General features: G+C 50.8%; 2 protein-coding genes across 2 annotated transcripts in view; both read left to right on the top strand.

The window, feature by feature from the left end:
* Positions 1–2,481, top strand: part of LOC146179500 (lysosomal alpha-mannosidase-like) — a 42,963-nt gene extending 40,482 nt beyond the window's left edge. The window contains exon 24 of the mRNA XM_084579130.1: positions 108–2,481. Coding sequence (XP_084435256.1) covers positions 108–380 — 273 coding nt within the window. The 3' untranslated portion in view covers positions 381–2,481. The remainder of the gene's footprint in view (positions 1–107) is intronic.
* A 3,039-nt stretch (positions 2,482–5,520) lies between these two features.
* LOC146179501 (trypsin alpha-like) lies at positions 5,521–16,711 on the top strand. Its single transcript, XM_084580204.1, has 4 exons — positions 5,521–5,939; positions 7,080–7,305; positions 9,224–9,413; positions 16,488–16,711. The coding sequence occupies exons 1-4, from the start codon at positions 5,521–5,523 to the stop codon at positions 16,709–16,711; spliced, it is 1,059 nt and encodes a 352-aa protein (XP_084436330.1).
* The last annotated feature ends 259 nt before the right edge of the window (positions 16,712–16,970 follow it).

Raw genomic sequence — 16,970 nt, forward strand, 5'->3', positions numbered from 1 at the left:
CACGACTGAACTGATGGGTTCCGTATACCCATGATTGTATATGCGCTGTCGTATGGAACGCTTCATTTGGATTGATAAATGGTGATCGATGACCCCCTTGCGCGCAGCACCTGCTTCACTCGTACATGCTGCTGGACGCCCGTGAGACGGTGCTGTCCGCGAACCGCTACCAGAGCGAGGTGCAGAGGCGAACCTGGCCGCACGCCGAGAGGCAGCAGCAAGATATCTCGTGGAATCCCCCGGACGAGTACGACTTCATTGCTCAGCAAGCGGGGCACGGAAACACCCTGGCAAACCTACAACCGGGACAGATCCGCACTTTCCTGACAACGCCCAAGGCATTCAGCACGCCGCCGCCCGCCGGAAGAGGGCGCCGCTGACAATTGTGACGTCAGATTATGAAACTAAACCCAGCAAAAGCCACGCGTCGAGTGTATAGAGTGCAACTTTGGGGAACTCACGCTCGTGTTTTACTCGCTGCTAGAGATAACGCGTTATGGCGGAAGCTAGCGATCAGCACATTTATATGCATCAGAGTGACGTTTCAAAACAGCCTATGGACAGCGAGACTGGAGAAAAGTGAAATTAAGTGCCACCAGTGGACTGAATTGTCCGTTTATCGGTTTTGTTTTCGGATTCTCACTGCCGAAGATGGTCCTCTTTTTTCGCTAGTTTCGAGGAACGCTCGCTAGAATAGTACACGTGCGTCCACTAGGGCGCTCAAAACATATCCCACCGTCCACTGTGCTGGCGCTTTTTTTAACAGGGATCTGAATCATCTCTCGGCTGAGCCGAGCAGATAAGTTTGGTGGTTAGACAACGACACCGTGAACTTGTCCACCAATTTGACGTTGACTGTCCACACGCGGAGCACTGCGTTCCCGAATTAGGTCGGCAGAAACCGTTTTGCTGCGGTGGCTTTATATATTTCAAGTTATTTATAAAGACTAATAGCAACCGCCATGTGGTACCGGCGCCTCCCGTTATGACAGTGGCGAAAACATGTGTACCATGGTCAAAGCTATAGGCCTGCAGACGCAGTAGTCGAGGTGTGCGGAATCTTGCTTTCAGAGCCCATTCAGGTAGTAAGAGAAAGAGAATCTGAGTTCAATAAACAGATTAAATGTGTATGTTTGACCTGGGAACTCTTTCATGATGACATTGTTAGAAAAGAGACCCACAGTTTCCAGGGGTCGCGCCGGACTCTTCCATTTCTGCTCACTTCACACATCCATCTACCCGTGCAAATTGATCATATATACTATTGTTCCCAAGGATGCGGGATCGAATCCCGACCTCGGCGGCCGCATTTCCATGGAGGCGGAAAATAAGGCGCCCGTGTGCTGTGCGATATGCCAGTGCACGTTAAAGAACCCCAGGTGGTCTAAATTTCCGGAGTCCTCCACTACGGCGTCTCTCATAGCCTGAGTCGCTTTGGGACGTTAAACCCTACAAACAAAACCAATATTACAGGGTGAGTATGCGCAGTTGAGCTGATGTGCAATTCTTCAAGCCATGCGTTTTAAAACCTGCAGCCAAACCATGTTTACTGTAGGGCCCGGTACACGTCGTTGTGGCTGGAGGACTATACATTCAGTTCCATTTCCTGCAGTGCCAGCTGCTTTGAATGTCCTCCAAATCCACGCTTGCTAAACATTAACGCTGTCTTCAGCTTTTCTTGAACCAAGTACGAAGGAGGAACGCGTGGATGGTGTACTATCGGGTAATAATGAGGGTCCTGGAATGGAACGGAATCGCTGGGGAATCATATTATCCCGGTCTTGGTTGCACTGCAGCACACACTGAGAGCGTGATACTCGTTCACTTTGTGCCGTCTCGAAGACAGAAATCGGTTATCAGCGTACTGAAACAGCGGAGCTTGCAGCTGCCTCTGTCACAGCTGGACTCGAGCACGGCGTAGAGAGAACGCGAGACATGGCATTACTTGATCCAAACGCAAGAACCGGATCAAATATAAAAGCAATAGGATTGAAACCTAATCTAGCAGAGTCGCCAGGAGGCTGACTTTGTTCGCCCGTGACCAACTCATTTGAGCCTTTTGGGGATTCTTAGGCGCCATTGTTATTGTTCTGATAATTTCGATTTCCTGGAGATCGGTAACCTGCACAGGCACCGCCCAGTACACGGCGCGTCGCTTTCCGCATCCATGGAAAAGCGGCCGCCACGGCCGGGATTTTATCTCAACTCCTTGCGCTCAGTAGTCGGGAACCGTAGCCACCGCGGCGGGCCCACCTCAGATATGCAATGGGAGTTTTACTAGAGTAAAAGCACCATGCACCACGAACAGTGGGTAAAATCTTGTGAAGCAATGCTCGAGTTATATTCTTGATCTTGTTTCATGACCGTGATTTGAACATTTAATGCCATTTAGAACCCGTGCAGCTATTCTGTGCCTATTACATGAGCAATAAAACAAGATTTGAAACTCGAGGTCATCGTAACGCCTATATTGAACATTAAACGAACTTTACGATACAACACGTGCAGAATGTCATTTGTTAGTTTAATTATTATTCAGTGTATCGCATTTCATTAAAACATTTAGAATGATCCTATTACATCATTCTAATATTCGGCGCTGCCATGTGGATATCGCTGAAAACGTCATCAGATAAGTTTGTTGCGAGAATCGATACTCACCGTTGATTTATGCTTGTAGCAAATTTCAGTCACAGCGGAATTCTAACACCAGTAGCGAGTGTTTAGTATCTCTGGGTAAAGGTATAATATGTGTACTGTGTTTATGCATTTACATTAATATTAGCGCCGCGGGTGTATGCCTCATGACGTCATCGGATTCGGACCAATCAGTGACTGGTGTTCTGGCCAATCAACGGTGGGCTCGTGAGGTCACTTTATGCTGACCACTTAGCGTGTTGCGATGCTCTTGGTGACGTAGCACGACATCATCAAGGTAACGACAAACGTGGCGTTAACAGCTGTGGCTGTACATGTTTGCCACGTTGAAGCATATGAACGGCCTTTATCATCTGGCACGCCTGCGGTGAACAACTCCTAAGGTATTTTTTCCCGGCGTCACGCCACTGGAACTAAATTGTACACCTCCGTTCTGGTGATCGACGAAGTTTTGGACTACAACACGCACACACATAAAAAGTAATGTATTTATGGTCTGATATTTAGGAGAATCCCCTAAGGTGGAGATTTGTAATAAGGGAGTAATTACTCATTGACATCCACCACAGTGCAGCCATACGGCTACAAAGGAAAGCTGTACAGCTTCCCAAGCTTTCTCAGAAACTTCGTAGTTAAATAAAGTTCTCCCTGGGCCGGGGATCGAACCCGGGACCGTCGCCTTTCTGGGTAAGTCGCTCTATCGTACTGGTTAGCTCAGTTGGTAGGAGCTTCTGCCCTACAAAGGCGGTAGTCCCGGGTTAGATCCCCGGGCCAGAACGAATTTTACGAAGTTTCTGAGAGCTATAGTCTTCCTTTGTAGCCGCATGACTGCGCTTAGGTGGATGTCAATGAGTAATTATTCCCTAATTATAATGTGTTTATCTATAGACTTAGAAAATGCTGAGCTGAAAGGTGAACAAGCTCTGACATCGACGCTTTCTTCATTGTCCTTTCGCTAAGCAATTTATCAGGGTCTTTGTTCGCGTGTAAAGTCATCAACAAATGTTTACAGGATATTGGTTCACTAAATATAATTTACTTCTGAGTTGTCCTTATAGCCAATCAGCTGGCCGGTATTCTTTCAAGCGGATGGAGTGCTAATGTCATCCAAGTGCTTATAAGTTATAAAACATGCACTGTTTGACCACGTAGCAATTGTTTCTTCCACAAATCCCACCCCGCAAGCTTTTGTACATGATTGCCATGTGACGATAATGTATGCGTGGGACGCTTAGAAGCTGCAGAAATGTTGGAGGCTAAAAATGAAGGGCACATACACTGCTGTTCAATAAAAAGGGAACATACGGGTGCGTGAGCTGCGTATTCCAAGCCAGGTGGGCAGACAGCATCTGGTAACACACAGCGCATGCGCGAAGGGTGCAACGAGCTCGTGGCGTCCGCGTCAGAGTTGTCGTTCGTTCGCATCCTTTCTCAAGACTATACATACACTCACAATGAACAGTTAGGAGCGAATATGGGTCATGTTACTTCTTTTGATATTGACACAGTTCATTAGCTGACACTGACTAAGCGAAAAAATACCCTGCCGATAATAATAAAGTGATAAAGCCAGTGGGGACCTAGACTTCTAGGTCGTTCTTGATGGATTTAAAAAGTTCCGACAATCCGTTCTCCCTTGGTGGGCCACGTGGTCCGCCTGAAACCCCCTTATGACTGGTAGTGTTTATCTATTTTTGTGTGTGCACTGAACTACTAGTATCATTGACATTTTTTATGCTACACTTTTCAAGCATCGGGACAATACCTATTTTGCAAGGGAGCCAATAACATGGTGCATTCTTATTCGGTTTGCGCTGAGCTCGAGCGCGCGTATCCTTGTGGCAAAGAAACTGAAATGCTGCTTCATCTGGGCAGCTGTCGTCCGGCGACTCGCCTCACTAAGCCCCCCGTCGCTTCCCTTCGTGACAACACAATACATTCCCCTCGTTACAACGCAGATATGAAATAAAATTGCTTAGAGCAACATAAGAGGCGAGCTGAGCGACAGCAGTAGGCAGCAACCACCACTCAACACTGAAGATGGCAGCGACATGAATACGCCGAGATGACAATTATCTTTGTTTTAAGTTAATATTTTTCCTTAACATTATTAACTAGTCTTTTCGAGTGTAACCACTAGTTTTTTCTGGGCACCATCCCCAAAAACCTCCCTCCCTATTCCCAAATGAATTTTTTTTTTTTTTCATATGGTGACGATGCTGATCATTCAGCCCCCCCACTCAGAAAAAAAAAAGAAAGACACTTATTAGATTGACCCGGGAAGTGCGAAAGTATGCGTTTTTTGATTCCGGTAATGTATTGATGAGAAGCCTATTAAAACATTTCATTATATAAATGTTTTTCATTACATTTCAAACATTTCATTATGTAAATGTTTTTCGTTATAAATGGGCATTTCGTTAAATTCATCTCTTTCGTTTTGTATGAATCTCGTCTCTCTCATTTTCCCCTATAAGACGGCCGGAAGTGGAGATTTCTGTCACTCCATTTTACCGCCTGTCAACGATTGCAGGCTGCTTCTCCATGTGTCAACTGGCAGGCGGCTCTTGCCGCAGGTGACAGGTTGCCGAGCCTCCAGAAATAAGGTGGACAGCTTTCGCCTTCTTGACCCCCAGTACTTTCGCATTAAATATCCCAGAAATACATGGCTCGAAAAGGGGACCACAACCTCCCCAATTACCTTTTCCAGGATTGATTCACAAACTCGCCCCTGTCATGACATAATGTTTCCCCGCGAAGGGATGAAAAAGAAACATGCTGTCTATGTGGCATCGCGTGAGCCTTGCGCGAGCTAGCGAAGAAGAAAGCCGAGAAGAACCCTCCGGAGAGAGCCAAGAGACCATGCCGACTGGTGCGCTCTGCCGACTTCCACAGCTGCTCGCCGCCGCTCCTTCGGCGCCGAAAGTTCTCTTCCTGCTCCTCCTGCCCTTGCTAGTCCCATCCTGGACACCCGGACTATCTGAGGGCTGCCGCACCGAGCACTTCCCGGTGCCCAGCCATTGCGGCACGGAGACTGCCGGTGGCGCCCTCTCACTGCCCTGGGTGGTGACAGTGCGCGTGGAAGCGCTCACCGATGTCCAGGAGCCCGAGGACCTGCTGCCCTGCCCCAGCGTGTTCCAGCACGAGGCCAGCCTCAACGGTTCGGCCCATCTGGGCGACAGCGGTGGTCGCGGGCCGGATTCCTTCTTTGGACACGTGGCGCGCGTCGCCGTAACGCACAAGCTCACCTCCACGTGCGCCGGCGCCGTCGTCACCGCCAGGTAATTTGACGTCATGGATGAAAGTTACGCGTGCATTACTCTTGGTCTCCATGTAACGCTCAGTCCAGAACACAACATTCGTTCAACGCTCACACTTCAAAACTTATACCGGCGTGAAAGTAACATACAGCTGCCTCCAATATGAAAGGGAACAGTACGTCCGCATACAGCGACGAATTCTGTCGTTATCTTCTGCGTTCAAGTTCGAAATGCCACAAGGGCATTATTTGTCTAGAGGAACAGAATTGAACACAAAGAAAAAATCGCGCTCTTGACTCTAATTAAGGAGCAACTACGGGTAAATGCAATTACCGTTGTCTTTCATATTGGATGCCATATTGAAGCTCATGCCTTCCATAATGGAGCACGAAAAACACAGTATGCCCACCAGCGATGCCTTGCAGCTCTGGTCAAGCGCGATAACGCGTAATTAGAGCACGATGAAGCTCTGTTTTGCCTTCCCTCCAATTAAGTGCGGATCCGTAAGGTCAGTGCATTAGCTTCGACTGCCCGGCTAAACAGAGTAGTGCCATGCTATCCTTGTGCTATATTTGCAGCGCTTTTCCGAACATGCGCATTTCTCTTACCGTAATGCGCGAAGCGATCCGGAAACACGGGGGCCGAACAACATAAGCACACTCATCAGTGAACCCCTCCCGCTTTTTCATCACACCAGATGCACCGCTATGTTCTACAGCCGGTTACAACCCAAGAAGAAAGCTGCAGATGCTCCTCAAAGGAGGCGTACCAGTGAATGGCGTCAAGTGATTATCATGACGCCACAGTTAATTCGATTAAGCCGTGGTTAGCCCCCTCCAATCTGCCACGCCATTTGTTGTCACGCTAGCAGGAGGGTGTCAACCACGACATCATGAGAATCGATCGATGCCATTGGCTGCAGTCCCGTTTTTTTTTTCCTAAGCTGTACCCGAATATATATATATATATATATATATATATATATTATAGACTCGCCTTGCTTAAAAATAAGCGATATATCACCGGCCTATGTGACTGACCCAGCGAGGGAAACGGGCGAAAGGAGGGGTAGAACAGGCGACATCGCCAACGACGTGATACCGCCAAGCGTGTCAAAGCATTATGATAATCGCCACCTCTATATATCCACCACCATTGCAGGCACGTGTTGACGGCGGCGCACTGCCTGTTCGCGTCACGCTACAAGCCGACGTACCGGGTGTTTTTCCGCAACGGCACTTCGTCCGCGCACGGTCGCCACGGGCACCTACACGTGGGCTTCCCGGCCACAGCAGCGCTGTGCCACCCGGGGTGCCGCTTCCACGGCACCACGAGGGCCGTCAACGACCTCGCGGTGCTGCTGCTCGCCGAGCCCGTCGACATCTACGTGAGCTTCACATGCCAGAAGAACATGCAGTAGCACATTCACAAGACCATTGACCGGGGTGGCGCAGTGGTTACGGCGCTCGACTACTGTTCCCAAGGACGCGGGATCGAATCCCGGCCTCAGCGGCAGCTTTTCATTGGAGGTGAAAAGCAAGACGCCCGTGTGCTGTGCGATGTCAGTGCACGTTAAAGAACCCCAGGTGGTCGAAATTTCCGGAGTCTTCCACTACGGCGTCTCTCATAGCCTGAGTTGCTTTGGGACGTTAAATCCCACAAACCAAACCAAGCAAGACCATTGAGTCCAGATTACAGCGCTGAACAATCCATGCGCACTTGGGGGCAGTGGCCGGCAGCCCGCAGTGAATTCTTGCGCCCGCAAAGCGTGTGCCCCTCTTAAAGGGCCAATGTCCAGGGAAGGCCCTTTTAAGCAAAGGAGCCCAGTGTTTCGATCAGGTACCGGAGATAGTCTGTGCAAAATGCTACAGTGACACGCGCGCCGCAAAGCATCGAAAATACAATTCAAAGCTCTCTAATGCTCTCCTCCGGGAAGCCAGCTTCTCCGTTTCCTGCGCTGGCCCGACGGGCCACAGCAATGACGTACGTGCCGCGAACGATGTCCATTGGTCCGTCTCGCTGACTGACGGGAGAAGGATGGGTGTCTACCGCTCGCAGCGCGCTTTTCCCTCGCCACGGCCAGACTGAATCCAGCGGCGCGCGCTCCCTCGACCGTTTTTTTTTTTTTTCGCGCTCGTGGAGAGCCATGCCCCACCTCCCACTAAACGCGGAGGAGGAAGGGGAATTTGTATTGCGGAGGCTAGACGACCTCGGGCAGGAGAGTGAAAAACCTTTGCGAGGGAACGGAAGGAGAGAGGCATGACAGAATCGGGCGATTGCGGTGGCTGTAACTGCGTTATTAGTTACTCTTTTCAAAAACATTTTGCGGACTTGCGTTCTAGGGGCGAAGTCTCACAGTCACCGGGGAAGAAAATATTTTCGACCGGAGGGTGGACAGTGGGCCTTTAAGCGTGTGCGAGGTGCGCGTCGCCGCAAGGTTCGCTAATGCTCTTGTCTACCCCGGGTACATCAAACTCGAAGGGGACCGCGAAATAGTACGATACATCGATAACTCGGTGTACAATACGTGATATGAGATAACCTTCTCTAACACACGACAACACTGGTAAGAGTCAGGTCGGAGCGCCGAAACTCACTCTGCTCACACGCCTTGTAGCGCATGTGTCGCTAAAAGCTTCTGTGGACGGTTCTTTGGGAAACACCACCGCTCACCATAAGAAGTGTAATTCTGTTACTGGCATATTATAAACGCTATAATAACTTCGTTATGAGAGGGTACTGTTGATTTCTCAGTCTCCTGCAACGAATCCGGCCCAGCGACAACCGCCTCCAGCCTTTGGTCAGCTAGACTGGCTTCACCGCACGACAACCTGTGGACTGAACACTTAATTTTCCGCATGACAGCACTGTACCGTTGAAAATATGAACGGCACACATTAGGCGGTTTTACAGCGTTAGCGCTGTCAAGAGGTGTCCAAGGTTACGCAGCCGACCCGGCTTTGCGCGCGATAAATGATCGTATGGACTCCATTAGGCGAAATGCACCTCGCAGGAGCGCGGAGCTCAGTTCGATATATCCAAAAGTTCCGCTGAGCGGGAGTTCAATAAATGCGAACGCGAATCGCATACGTTTGCATAGAATTTTCAAGGGAATATCCTGACACTTCGATATCAGCAATAATTCGATATATCAGAGGACGACTGTACAAGATGCCCTGCGCTCTTCAATGTCACGGAGAGAGCATTGGACAGAAGCAAAACGTCGTCGAAATGTTGGAGTGGCGCACTAAAACGATGTTAAGCAAAGGGCACGCGTTGAGCGCCTTCTGATGGTTCCTTTGCAGTCTTCCGGCCAGGGCGCAGTGTGCCTTCCATGGCCCGACGTGGACGCGCACGGCGCTGTGCTCTGGATGGCCCGGCACGAGGGCCGGCCCAAGGGCGGAAGCGGCTCCAGCCGACTGCCCACCACTCTGACCAGGGAGGCCGTGCAGCTGGTCAATTGCTCGCTGCTCCCGCACACGGCGCACGACCACGGTAAGGTGTAGTCAAACCTCGCTATAGCGAAGCGGTTTATAATGCAGTAATGGATACAGCGAAATACTAGCCGAATACGATAGAAGCCTATGCCTTCGATCCCGTCTTTCCAACGGCGCAATATACGAACTTCCAGTGAACATCAATGTCCGTTTCGCGTCAAGCTTCACTGCCGTACCAACTGCATGCGGCAAATTGAAATACAACCCGCTCTGTCGAGTACCGCAAAAAATTCGTTGGACGTAGTTGGACGCACTTAGATCCATCTGAAGTGCGGTAAGGCGAAAGCCTTTCCTGTGACTTTTTGCACTATGCTTTTAATGCGAAAACCTTTAATGGCTCAAACTGTCTGCGTTCATTCGTTCGGTCACACTTGTGGGACCCTGCTCCACATACATTTAGAGCCCGTGGCACGCCGCACATTTGAAGACCGCGCCATTTCCTGGCATTCCCAGCGGAGCGCCCCATTGTCCCTCTCTCTTCCTCCCGCCGACGGGGGAAACTGGTCCCCTGCTCGGGCCCTATAAAGCGAGGCGCGCGGGCGTCTCGCTGCCTCTTGAATCCAGGATTTCCCGCTGACCACTGCCTGGCTGCTCTCCCGGCAACGACACCCTGACCGCCCGCATTGGCGTGGACGGACCCCTATCGTGAGATAAGATGTTTCTTCCACGGCCCGCTGTGTGTGTGTCTTGCTTCTCCCTCGGGCAGAGTAATCACCCACTCACTATAGCTGTCAATCAAATGAAGTCATCAGAACAATTAAAAATCCTGTCTTCACCGGGAATCGAACCTCCGTCCCTTGGATCACCAGCCGAGCAATTTCACCAACTGCGCCACGCCGGGGACCTTGAAACGCGCATCATAATTCTTGTCTACCATGAGGATGATAGCAGCGATGACAATGACAGTGCATTTAGTTGATAATGATGAGAGTAAACGTGATGCACCGTGTGCACCAACAACGCTTAGGCTTTCGCATTTCTGCAGTGTAGATTCCACAGTGCTCTCGGAATTTACTCTCTCTGCTCATACAGCTATTCTTTTACTCATCAAGCAATTCTCGCGTAGTTTGACGCTGCAGAAATTTGTTCACAATGCCCGCTTAATGACGCCACACTCTGAGGGCCGCGCTGCCCGCTGTACCATTGGAGGCCATTTGAGTTTCTCCGAAAGTCACTGGAATTACCCTCGAACTCGACCCCTAGCTGCATACGCCATGCTGCGAGCGCGATTTGCTACTCCGACGCCATGTTAGCCATGTGCACAGTAGACATAGTTGACGCTTCCTCTGCGTGGCCGTGGGGTTGAAACCGTTCAGCAGTGCGCTCGGCGTGTAGAACGTTCCGGCGGCAGCAGACGATAGCGCGATAAAAAAAAAAAAAAAAAAAAAAAAAAAAAAACGCTGACATAAAACGTGGGCGCACCATGAAAGTTTCGGTCTCGCGTACGCATTGTCCACAATGCACTCCTATTATGCGGTTTCGCTGTTAGTAGCCCGTGCCCGTGAGCTTTGCGGTGAAACCTGCTAAAACTGTGGCAACAAAATCACCGCCGCACGCTTAATTTTCTGAATCTCTCTCTTCATTATGATATCATGCATTTCAATATTAACTGCCTTCTAGGCACTGAATACCATGCGAGCTGAGGAAGAAACGTTTGGGCCATGGAAATGATGAATATTCGATTTGTATACGTATAGTAACATATACTGTCACGACCCAAAGAGCCTCAGACGTGCGAGTAGGCGCTGTGCGGACGCAGAGCGACGTGCAGGTAGACCAGCGAAGCTTTCTGCAAATCTTCGAACAATGTCCGGCCCGAGCGCTCTCCACGCGCCAACAACCAATTCGTCGTTTTTGCGACCCAACGCCGAGGCCACGCGGTGCCAAGAATGTGGCATTATTCTCCCTTTAAAAAAAGTAGGCAACGCCTCGATGAGAAAAGTTATGTGCAAAAAAAAATCGAAACAGAAAAAAGAACCACACAATCACTGCACAAAGAAGTATTACAGAGCCTGGGCAAGATTGTGCACGGAAAGCTGGTAAACACAGCGTCGATGACGCTCAGTCCCGCGAAAAGTAAGGCTTGAGCATCACCACGTGCACGACTTCAGGCCGCTGACGCCGATTCGTAGTTATATCAGGCACAACTTCGTAGTTCACGTTGCTTAGGCTGGGGAGGACTTTGCACGGGTCAAAATACCGATGCAGGAGCTTTTCATACAGGCCCTTGCGACGCACTGGGGTCCACACCCACACCTGGTCGCCCGATTCGTAGTGCACGTCCCTGTGGCGAAGGTTGTAATGTCGGGCATGGGCAGCAATTGTCCCTTGATGTGCAAGTGGGCCAGCTCCGTGGCGTGCTTGTTCTGCTTGTTACACGAATTGGCCAGCGTCGGAGGCGATGTCGTCGTCATCGTATGGTAGCATGGCGTCTAACGGGGTAAAACGGTGATGTAAGGCAGTATTTTTTGTCCCACGTCTTGTGCTCAACATCGGCGTACATTGAAATCATGTCTGCCGTGGTCTTATTGAGCCGTTCTGTTAGGCCATTCGTTTGCGGGTGATAAAGCGGCAGTTTTTCGATGTGCAATATGGTCAGGATATCCCGTAAGAGCTTAGCGGTGAATGCCTTTCCCTGGTCAGTGATGATGGTCGACGGGGCGCCATGTCGAAGAACGATGTCGTACATAAAGAACTCAGCCACTTTGGCAGCAGTACCGCGCGCAAGGGCCTTCGTCTCGGCGAAACAGGTCAAGCAGTCCGTGGCAACTACGATCCACTTGTGGCCAGTCGATGACAGAGGAAAAGGCCCACGCAGGTCTTTGCCCACTTTGTCGAATGGTATTTGTGGAGGCTCGATGGACTGAAGCATGCCGGGAGGTGGAAGCGCAGGTTTCTTATGCCGCTGGTATTGCCGGCACGTTCGTACGTAATGCTTGAAGTTGGACGCAAGCTGTGGCCAGTAATAATTTTGGCGGACCCTAGAGAGAGTGCGCGTGTAACCAAGAAGACCGGACGTCGGTTCGTCGTGACATGCAAGAAGGACTTCATCTCGTAGATCGGATGGTACGACGAGCAGGTACGTTTTCGCACTGGACGCAGAATTCTTTTTGTAAAGGACACCACTCCGGAGACAGAAGGACGAAAGTCCACGAGCTAGGTGCCGGGGCATAACCGGGTGCCCCCCTTCGAGATGATCGATAAGCAGTCGCAGCTCGGGGTCGGCACGCTCTCTGGACATGAGGTCGGACGTGCTAACTGCTCCAAGAAAGATATCATCGCTCGCAGTGTCTTGCGGAGGGGGTTCGACGGGTGCGCTTAAAAGGCTATCAGCGTCTGTGTGCTTCCGATCGCGGACAGCCACGCACCGTAACTCGGGTCGTACACATACCACGAGGTGCGACATGACCTCCGGCCGTACCTGTGGGGACCATCCCACGGCGTTGTCACTTTTTTCAAGGCCATCGCTAGTCGTCCGCAAGAACAGAGTAATCCGCCCCGGTGTCGCCGACTTCCTGTGCGTCGACAAGAACAGGGATGTCCATGGAGATCCGGTCGTTTGTAGAGCCCGCCGATGTCGAATTGGGGTTGAAGTGGTTTACTCGGTGCGGCGGAGGGAGCTGTTCGACGATGCGGTGATCGGCTTCAGAGGGATTCAACCGGTGCGGAGACGGAAGATGTTCGGCGATGTGGCGCTTAGTTTCAGTGCCATTCAGTCGATGCGGTGGCGAGAGATGTTCGGGGTTGCGGCGGTCCGCTTCGGAGTGATTCCCTCGGTCGGATGATGAATGCTGATCAGTGGTACGGCGGTTGTCGGGGTGATACGATCGGGGCGGCGGTGGAAGCTTTTCGGCTAATCGGTGGCCTCGCCTCCAAAGGTCGCCGGAGTTTTCCCGACGGGTACTAGAGGATGACCCACGTCGTGCAGTGGTAAAAGGAATCCGAAGGCGATGAGCGACGAGGCGACGGTGACCGCGATTGGCGGCGTGGCGTAGATGGCGGAAAGGCCTGGCGGGTGACGTACTCGGCAATTTCATGTGGGCGCTCACGAGGCCGTGGACGAGGGCTGTCGCGGGAAAACCTGCGTAGTCTCAGTTCGCGGTAAAGGCACCGCCGTTAGAGGTGACCGGCCTCGCCACAATGGTAGCAAAGAGGCCGCCATCGATCTGGAGTGCGCCAAAGGTCACATTTCTGTGGCGCTTGGCGCCGCTCCTCCCAGTAGGGTGCCGGTTGAGCAGCATGCACCGCAACAACCGGAGGAGCTAGTGTACGTCGGTGGAGCAGAAAGTGAGGCAGGACAGCGCAGTATGCCCGCATAGGTCACCGGCTGAATGGGTGCCGATGGACTGACCGGAACGACTGGTGCCCTGAGTGCGTGCTGGACTTACTCGCGGATAACGCTACTTAGGGAATCCACGGAAGGGGAAAAATATCCTTGAAGCTTCCGGATCTTCTCGCGGACCACAGAGCGGATTAGTTACGTAGAGCGCTCGGATCTTTCATAGGGTCACAGTCAAGTTGGTCCAATGTGGATAACGTGGACACTGGGGCCAAATTGGGCGGGCGTACTGGCTGGATCGCTGCTGCAGCATTTTTTTCATAAGGACGGCGTCAGTCAAGAACGCCGCGACAGTGGGTTCCTGTTATTTCTCACCACGCATCAGGTGCCGCAGTTTATCTTCTGGCATGGAACGGTCTGCGCGATAGCAGAGACGCGTTACATCCTCGACGTACATTGCGACTCCCTCGTTTGGGAGTTTGATGCCCGATTTCAGAGCTCGCTCTGCATTCTCCTTGCGGTCGCTGCTGGCGTAAGTGCTCAGGAGCACTTTGGAAGCCCGGTCAGGTGGACAGTGTGGCCTTGCGAATCTCGAGCCACGTCCTCAAGGCTGAAATAAATGTTCCGAAGTTTTGCCGGGTCGTCCTAGTTGTTAAATGCGGCTACCCGTTCGAACTGAGCCAGCCATGTCTTCGGCATCTTCGAATTGGTCACCATAGAATGGCTTTGGGAGACGAGGGGTCTGTAGGGTGACGTAGGCGGGAGCAGCAGACGGAGCACTCACGGAGTTTGCGGTGACGTTGCCATATTTGCTGTAGTAGTCTGCAGGGGCGTGCCCTCAAGAGGAAAGGCCTCGGGTGGCAAACCTTGAAGCCTACAGCTTGTACGATGCACGGAGGTGGTCACGAGAGGTAGGTGGGTAGCATTTTCTGCCCCAGAAGGGAGCATTGATGGCACCTCCACCAGTGTCAAGGCCTAAAGAGCCTCAGACATATTGATTCGACGAGGTGTACTTATGGGCAGTCAATGCTCGATGCGTCTTGAAGTATGGTGCCTCAATGCCATGAAGGCTGATGCAACGAATATCAATGGCACACTACACTATGCACCGACATATCAATCCAAGCAACAACTGCAGCCAAGGTGAGGCAGTGCTAACGAAGAAGTAGCGGGTCCGTTCGACTTTGTTTATAACGAGGTTCAACAGCATAGGAACATGGAAATAGAAAGGCTCCTTGCTCCGTGATACGAATGCAGTTTTCAGTTGTGAACGCGTTTATGAGGCGCAGGTCTCAAGCCCAAAAACAAATTCTAGGAGACCAAGCAAAGGGAAATAAAAAGTGTTCAACCATGAAGGGACATGTGGAATAAATACTACTGAGCAGCATGTGAGGCATACAAGAAATTTTGCGTAATCTGCAAGCTTCTGTCTGCGGCTGTACAACGTATCTAGCTGCGATTTTATTTTAAGCAAATTCAGCATCCTTAAGTTGTTTTTACGCCATCTAGAGATTGCAGTAAATTTATTACTCAAAATAACGAGCTCGGTAGTGTCCTCAACAAATCACAGCAGCTGGCCTTTCTGCACAGCAACGCTTTTTTTTATGAATTCTTAGCCTCATGTGACCCTTGGGGACAATTAAGCTTGATATTAAATGTGTTATGCAGCAGCGTCTCTATGCGGCCGCTTGGGAGGTCCCCTTGACCTTCTGCTTTGAAGACCCTGACGCTATTCGCAACTGCCGAAAGCACAATAGCAACTTGCACCACTCGTAATTAACAAGTCGCTATAGGCATAGTAGCCAATTTGATCTGACTTTCTCACGAGACTCCCCTTCCCTTTAACCAAGTCTAAATGATGCAGTCCATGTGCGACGGCAGTAACATTTAGCACAGCGCGCTTGTTTTGCTCCGCTGGAAGCCCTGAAGCGGAGCATAGTGCAACCTGCCATGGCAACGCCGATAATGCCGGGTTCTGAGCCTAGCTGGATGGGACCTTCCATGCTATTGCGTTAATAGACGATTCTATGATCCTTTTTGTTCTTAAGATAAGATGCTATTTCGAACTGCTGCACTTTGTACGAAATTTTTTTACATAGCTACTAGCAAATTAAGAGCAAAAATGTCTTGAATTGAGATGAGGAATGCCTGAAACGGTTGAGCATGGACCACATGAAGTGATTACGTACTCCACGAGTGTCGCTACAGCATGCACCGACGTCATAGTGGCTGCAATTTCCATGCACATGGACTTCGGCGAAAGGCAGCCTGCATTACTAACCAACTTAAAGACACTGGCTCCAGCCTGAACCCCTGTAGGTGCTCATTGCACAAAAGAAATTGCATCCATGACGTCACATAAAACTCCATACTTAACAGGATTTAAAAATAAGTTTCTACTACCTCCCACCTTTTTTTTTGCAACAAGCTGCAGGAGCAATTCAACCCGCTCAGCCAACCCCACCTAAGTATAGGTGGTGCATACATATACGTACGTATATGACTACCAGCACGATGACCCTCTCTGCAAGGCAGACACGCGCTGTCCATCTAATGTGCATGCCCCCGCTCGCAGATGTACTTGTCATATGGACACCATTGCAACCGACAATGTCAGTCTGTGTGTCTAAAATCTACCACTGCAAAGTATTGTCAGTGCCTTCCAGAATAACACTGTGAAGGCACGAGCCTTAACCCAAATGGCGCCAAAGTTCCCACCCTCTTTCTGCGAACAGCTTGGTTCACAGCGCCATGCACAAACGACCCACATCTCTGTGCTTATTGCAGCAGTAGGAGCGGAGCCCTCAAACGAGCTGTGCACTGTGAGCAGCGGTGTCCTAAGGGACGTGGCCGACCCAGGTACGGCGCTCATGCTGGACACCGTCCACGGCTGGGTGCTCGTCGGCCTGCTTTCGTGGCTAGATGAAGCAAAGGCCGCTTCGGCCAGCGTGGCAGTCTTCACAGACGTGCGCGCGCTCATGCCGTGGCTGCTGGAGACAATCTTCAAGACCTTCTGAATACAGGCTGCCATCTTTTTATTCGGCCCCCATGTGTACGAGTGCTGAACTGTACTACACACTTTCCATAGCATGTGTAGGGCACACAGTAATAGAGCTCAAGGGCAAGGATGGCTTTTGCAAGGGTAATTCGTACAACCATTAAGTTCCTTAAGCTATGTGTGGAAACTAAAGCAACCTCCCGCCGATGAGTAGAAGTTAATGTCTGCTGAATATTTCAAAAAGGTTCTGCCTCGCCTCCCATCCAGAAAACATTTAT

This window comes from Amblyomma maculatum, chromosome 9 (assembly GCF_055883805.1).
Source record: "Amblyomma maculatum isolate TAMU_Amacu chromosome 9, ASM5588380v1, whole genome shotgun sequence".
NCBI classification, from domain to species: Eukaryota; Metazoa; Arthropoda; class Arachnida; order Ixodida; family Ixodidae; genus Amblyomma; species Amblyomma maculatum.

Bases quoted from the DNA above. Each gene is read 5' to 3' on its own strand.
- LOC146179501 (XM_084580204.1), top strand. From the start codon at position 5,521: ATGCCGACTGGTGCGCTCTGCCGACTTCCACAGCTGCTCGCCGCCGCT. The intron at 5,940-7,079 runs GTAATTTGACGT...CCACCATTGCAG, and splicing joins GGCGCCGTCGTCACCGCCAG to GCACGTGTTGACGGCGGCGC. The intron at 9,414-16,487 runs GTAAGGTGTAGT...TTGCAGCAGTAG, and splicing joins GCACACGGCGCACGACCACG to GAGCGGAGCCCTCAAACGAG.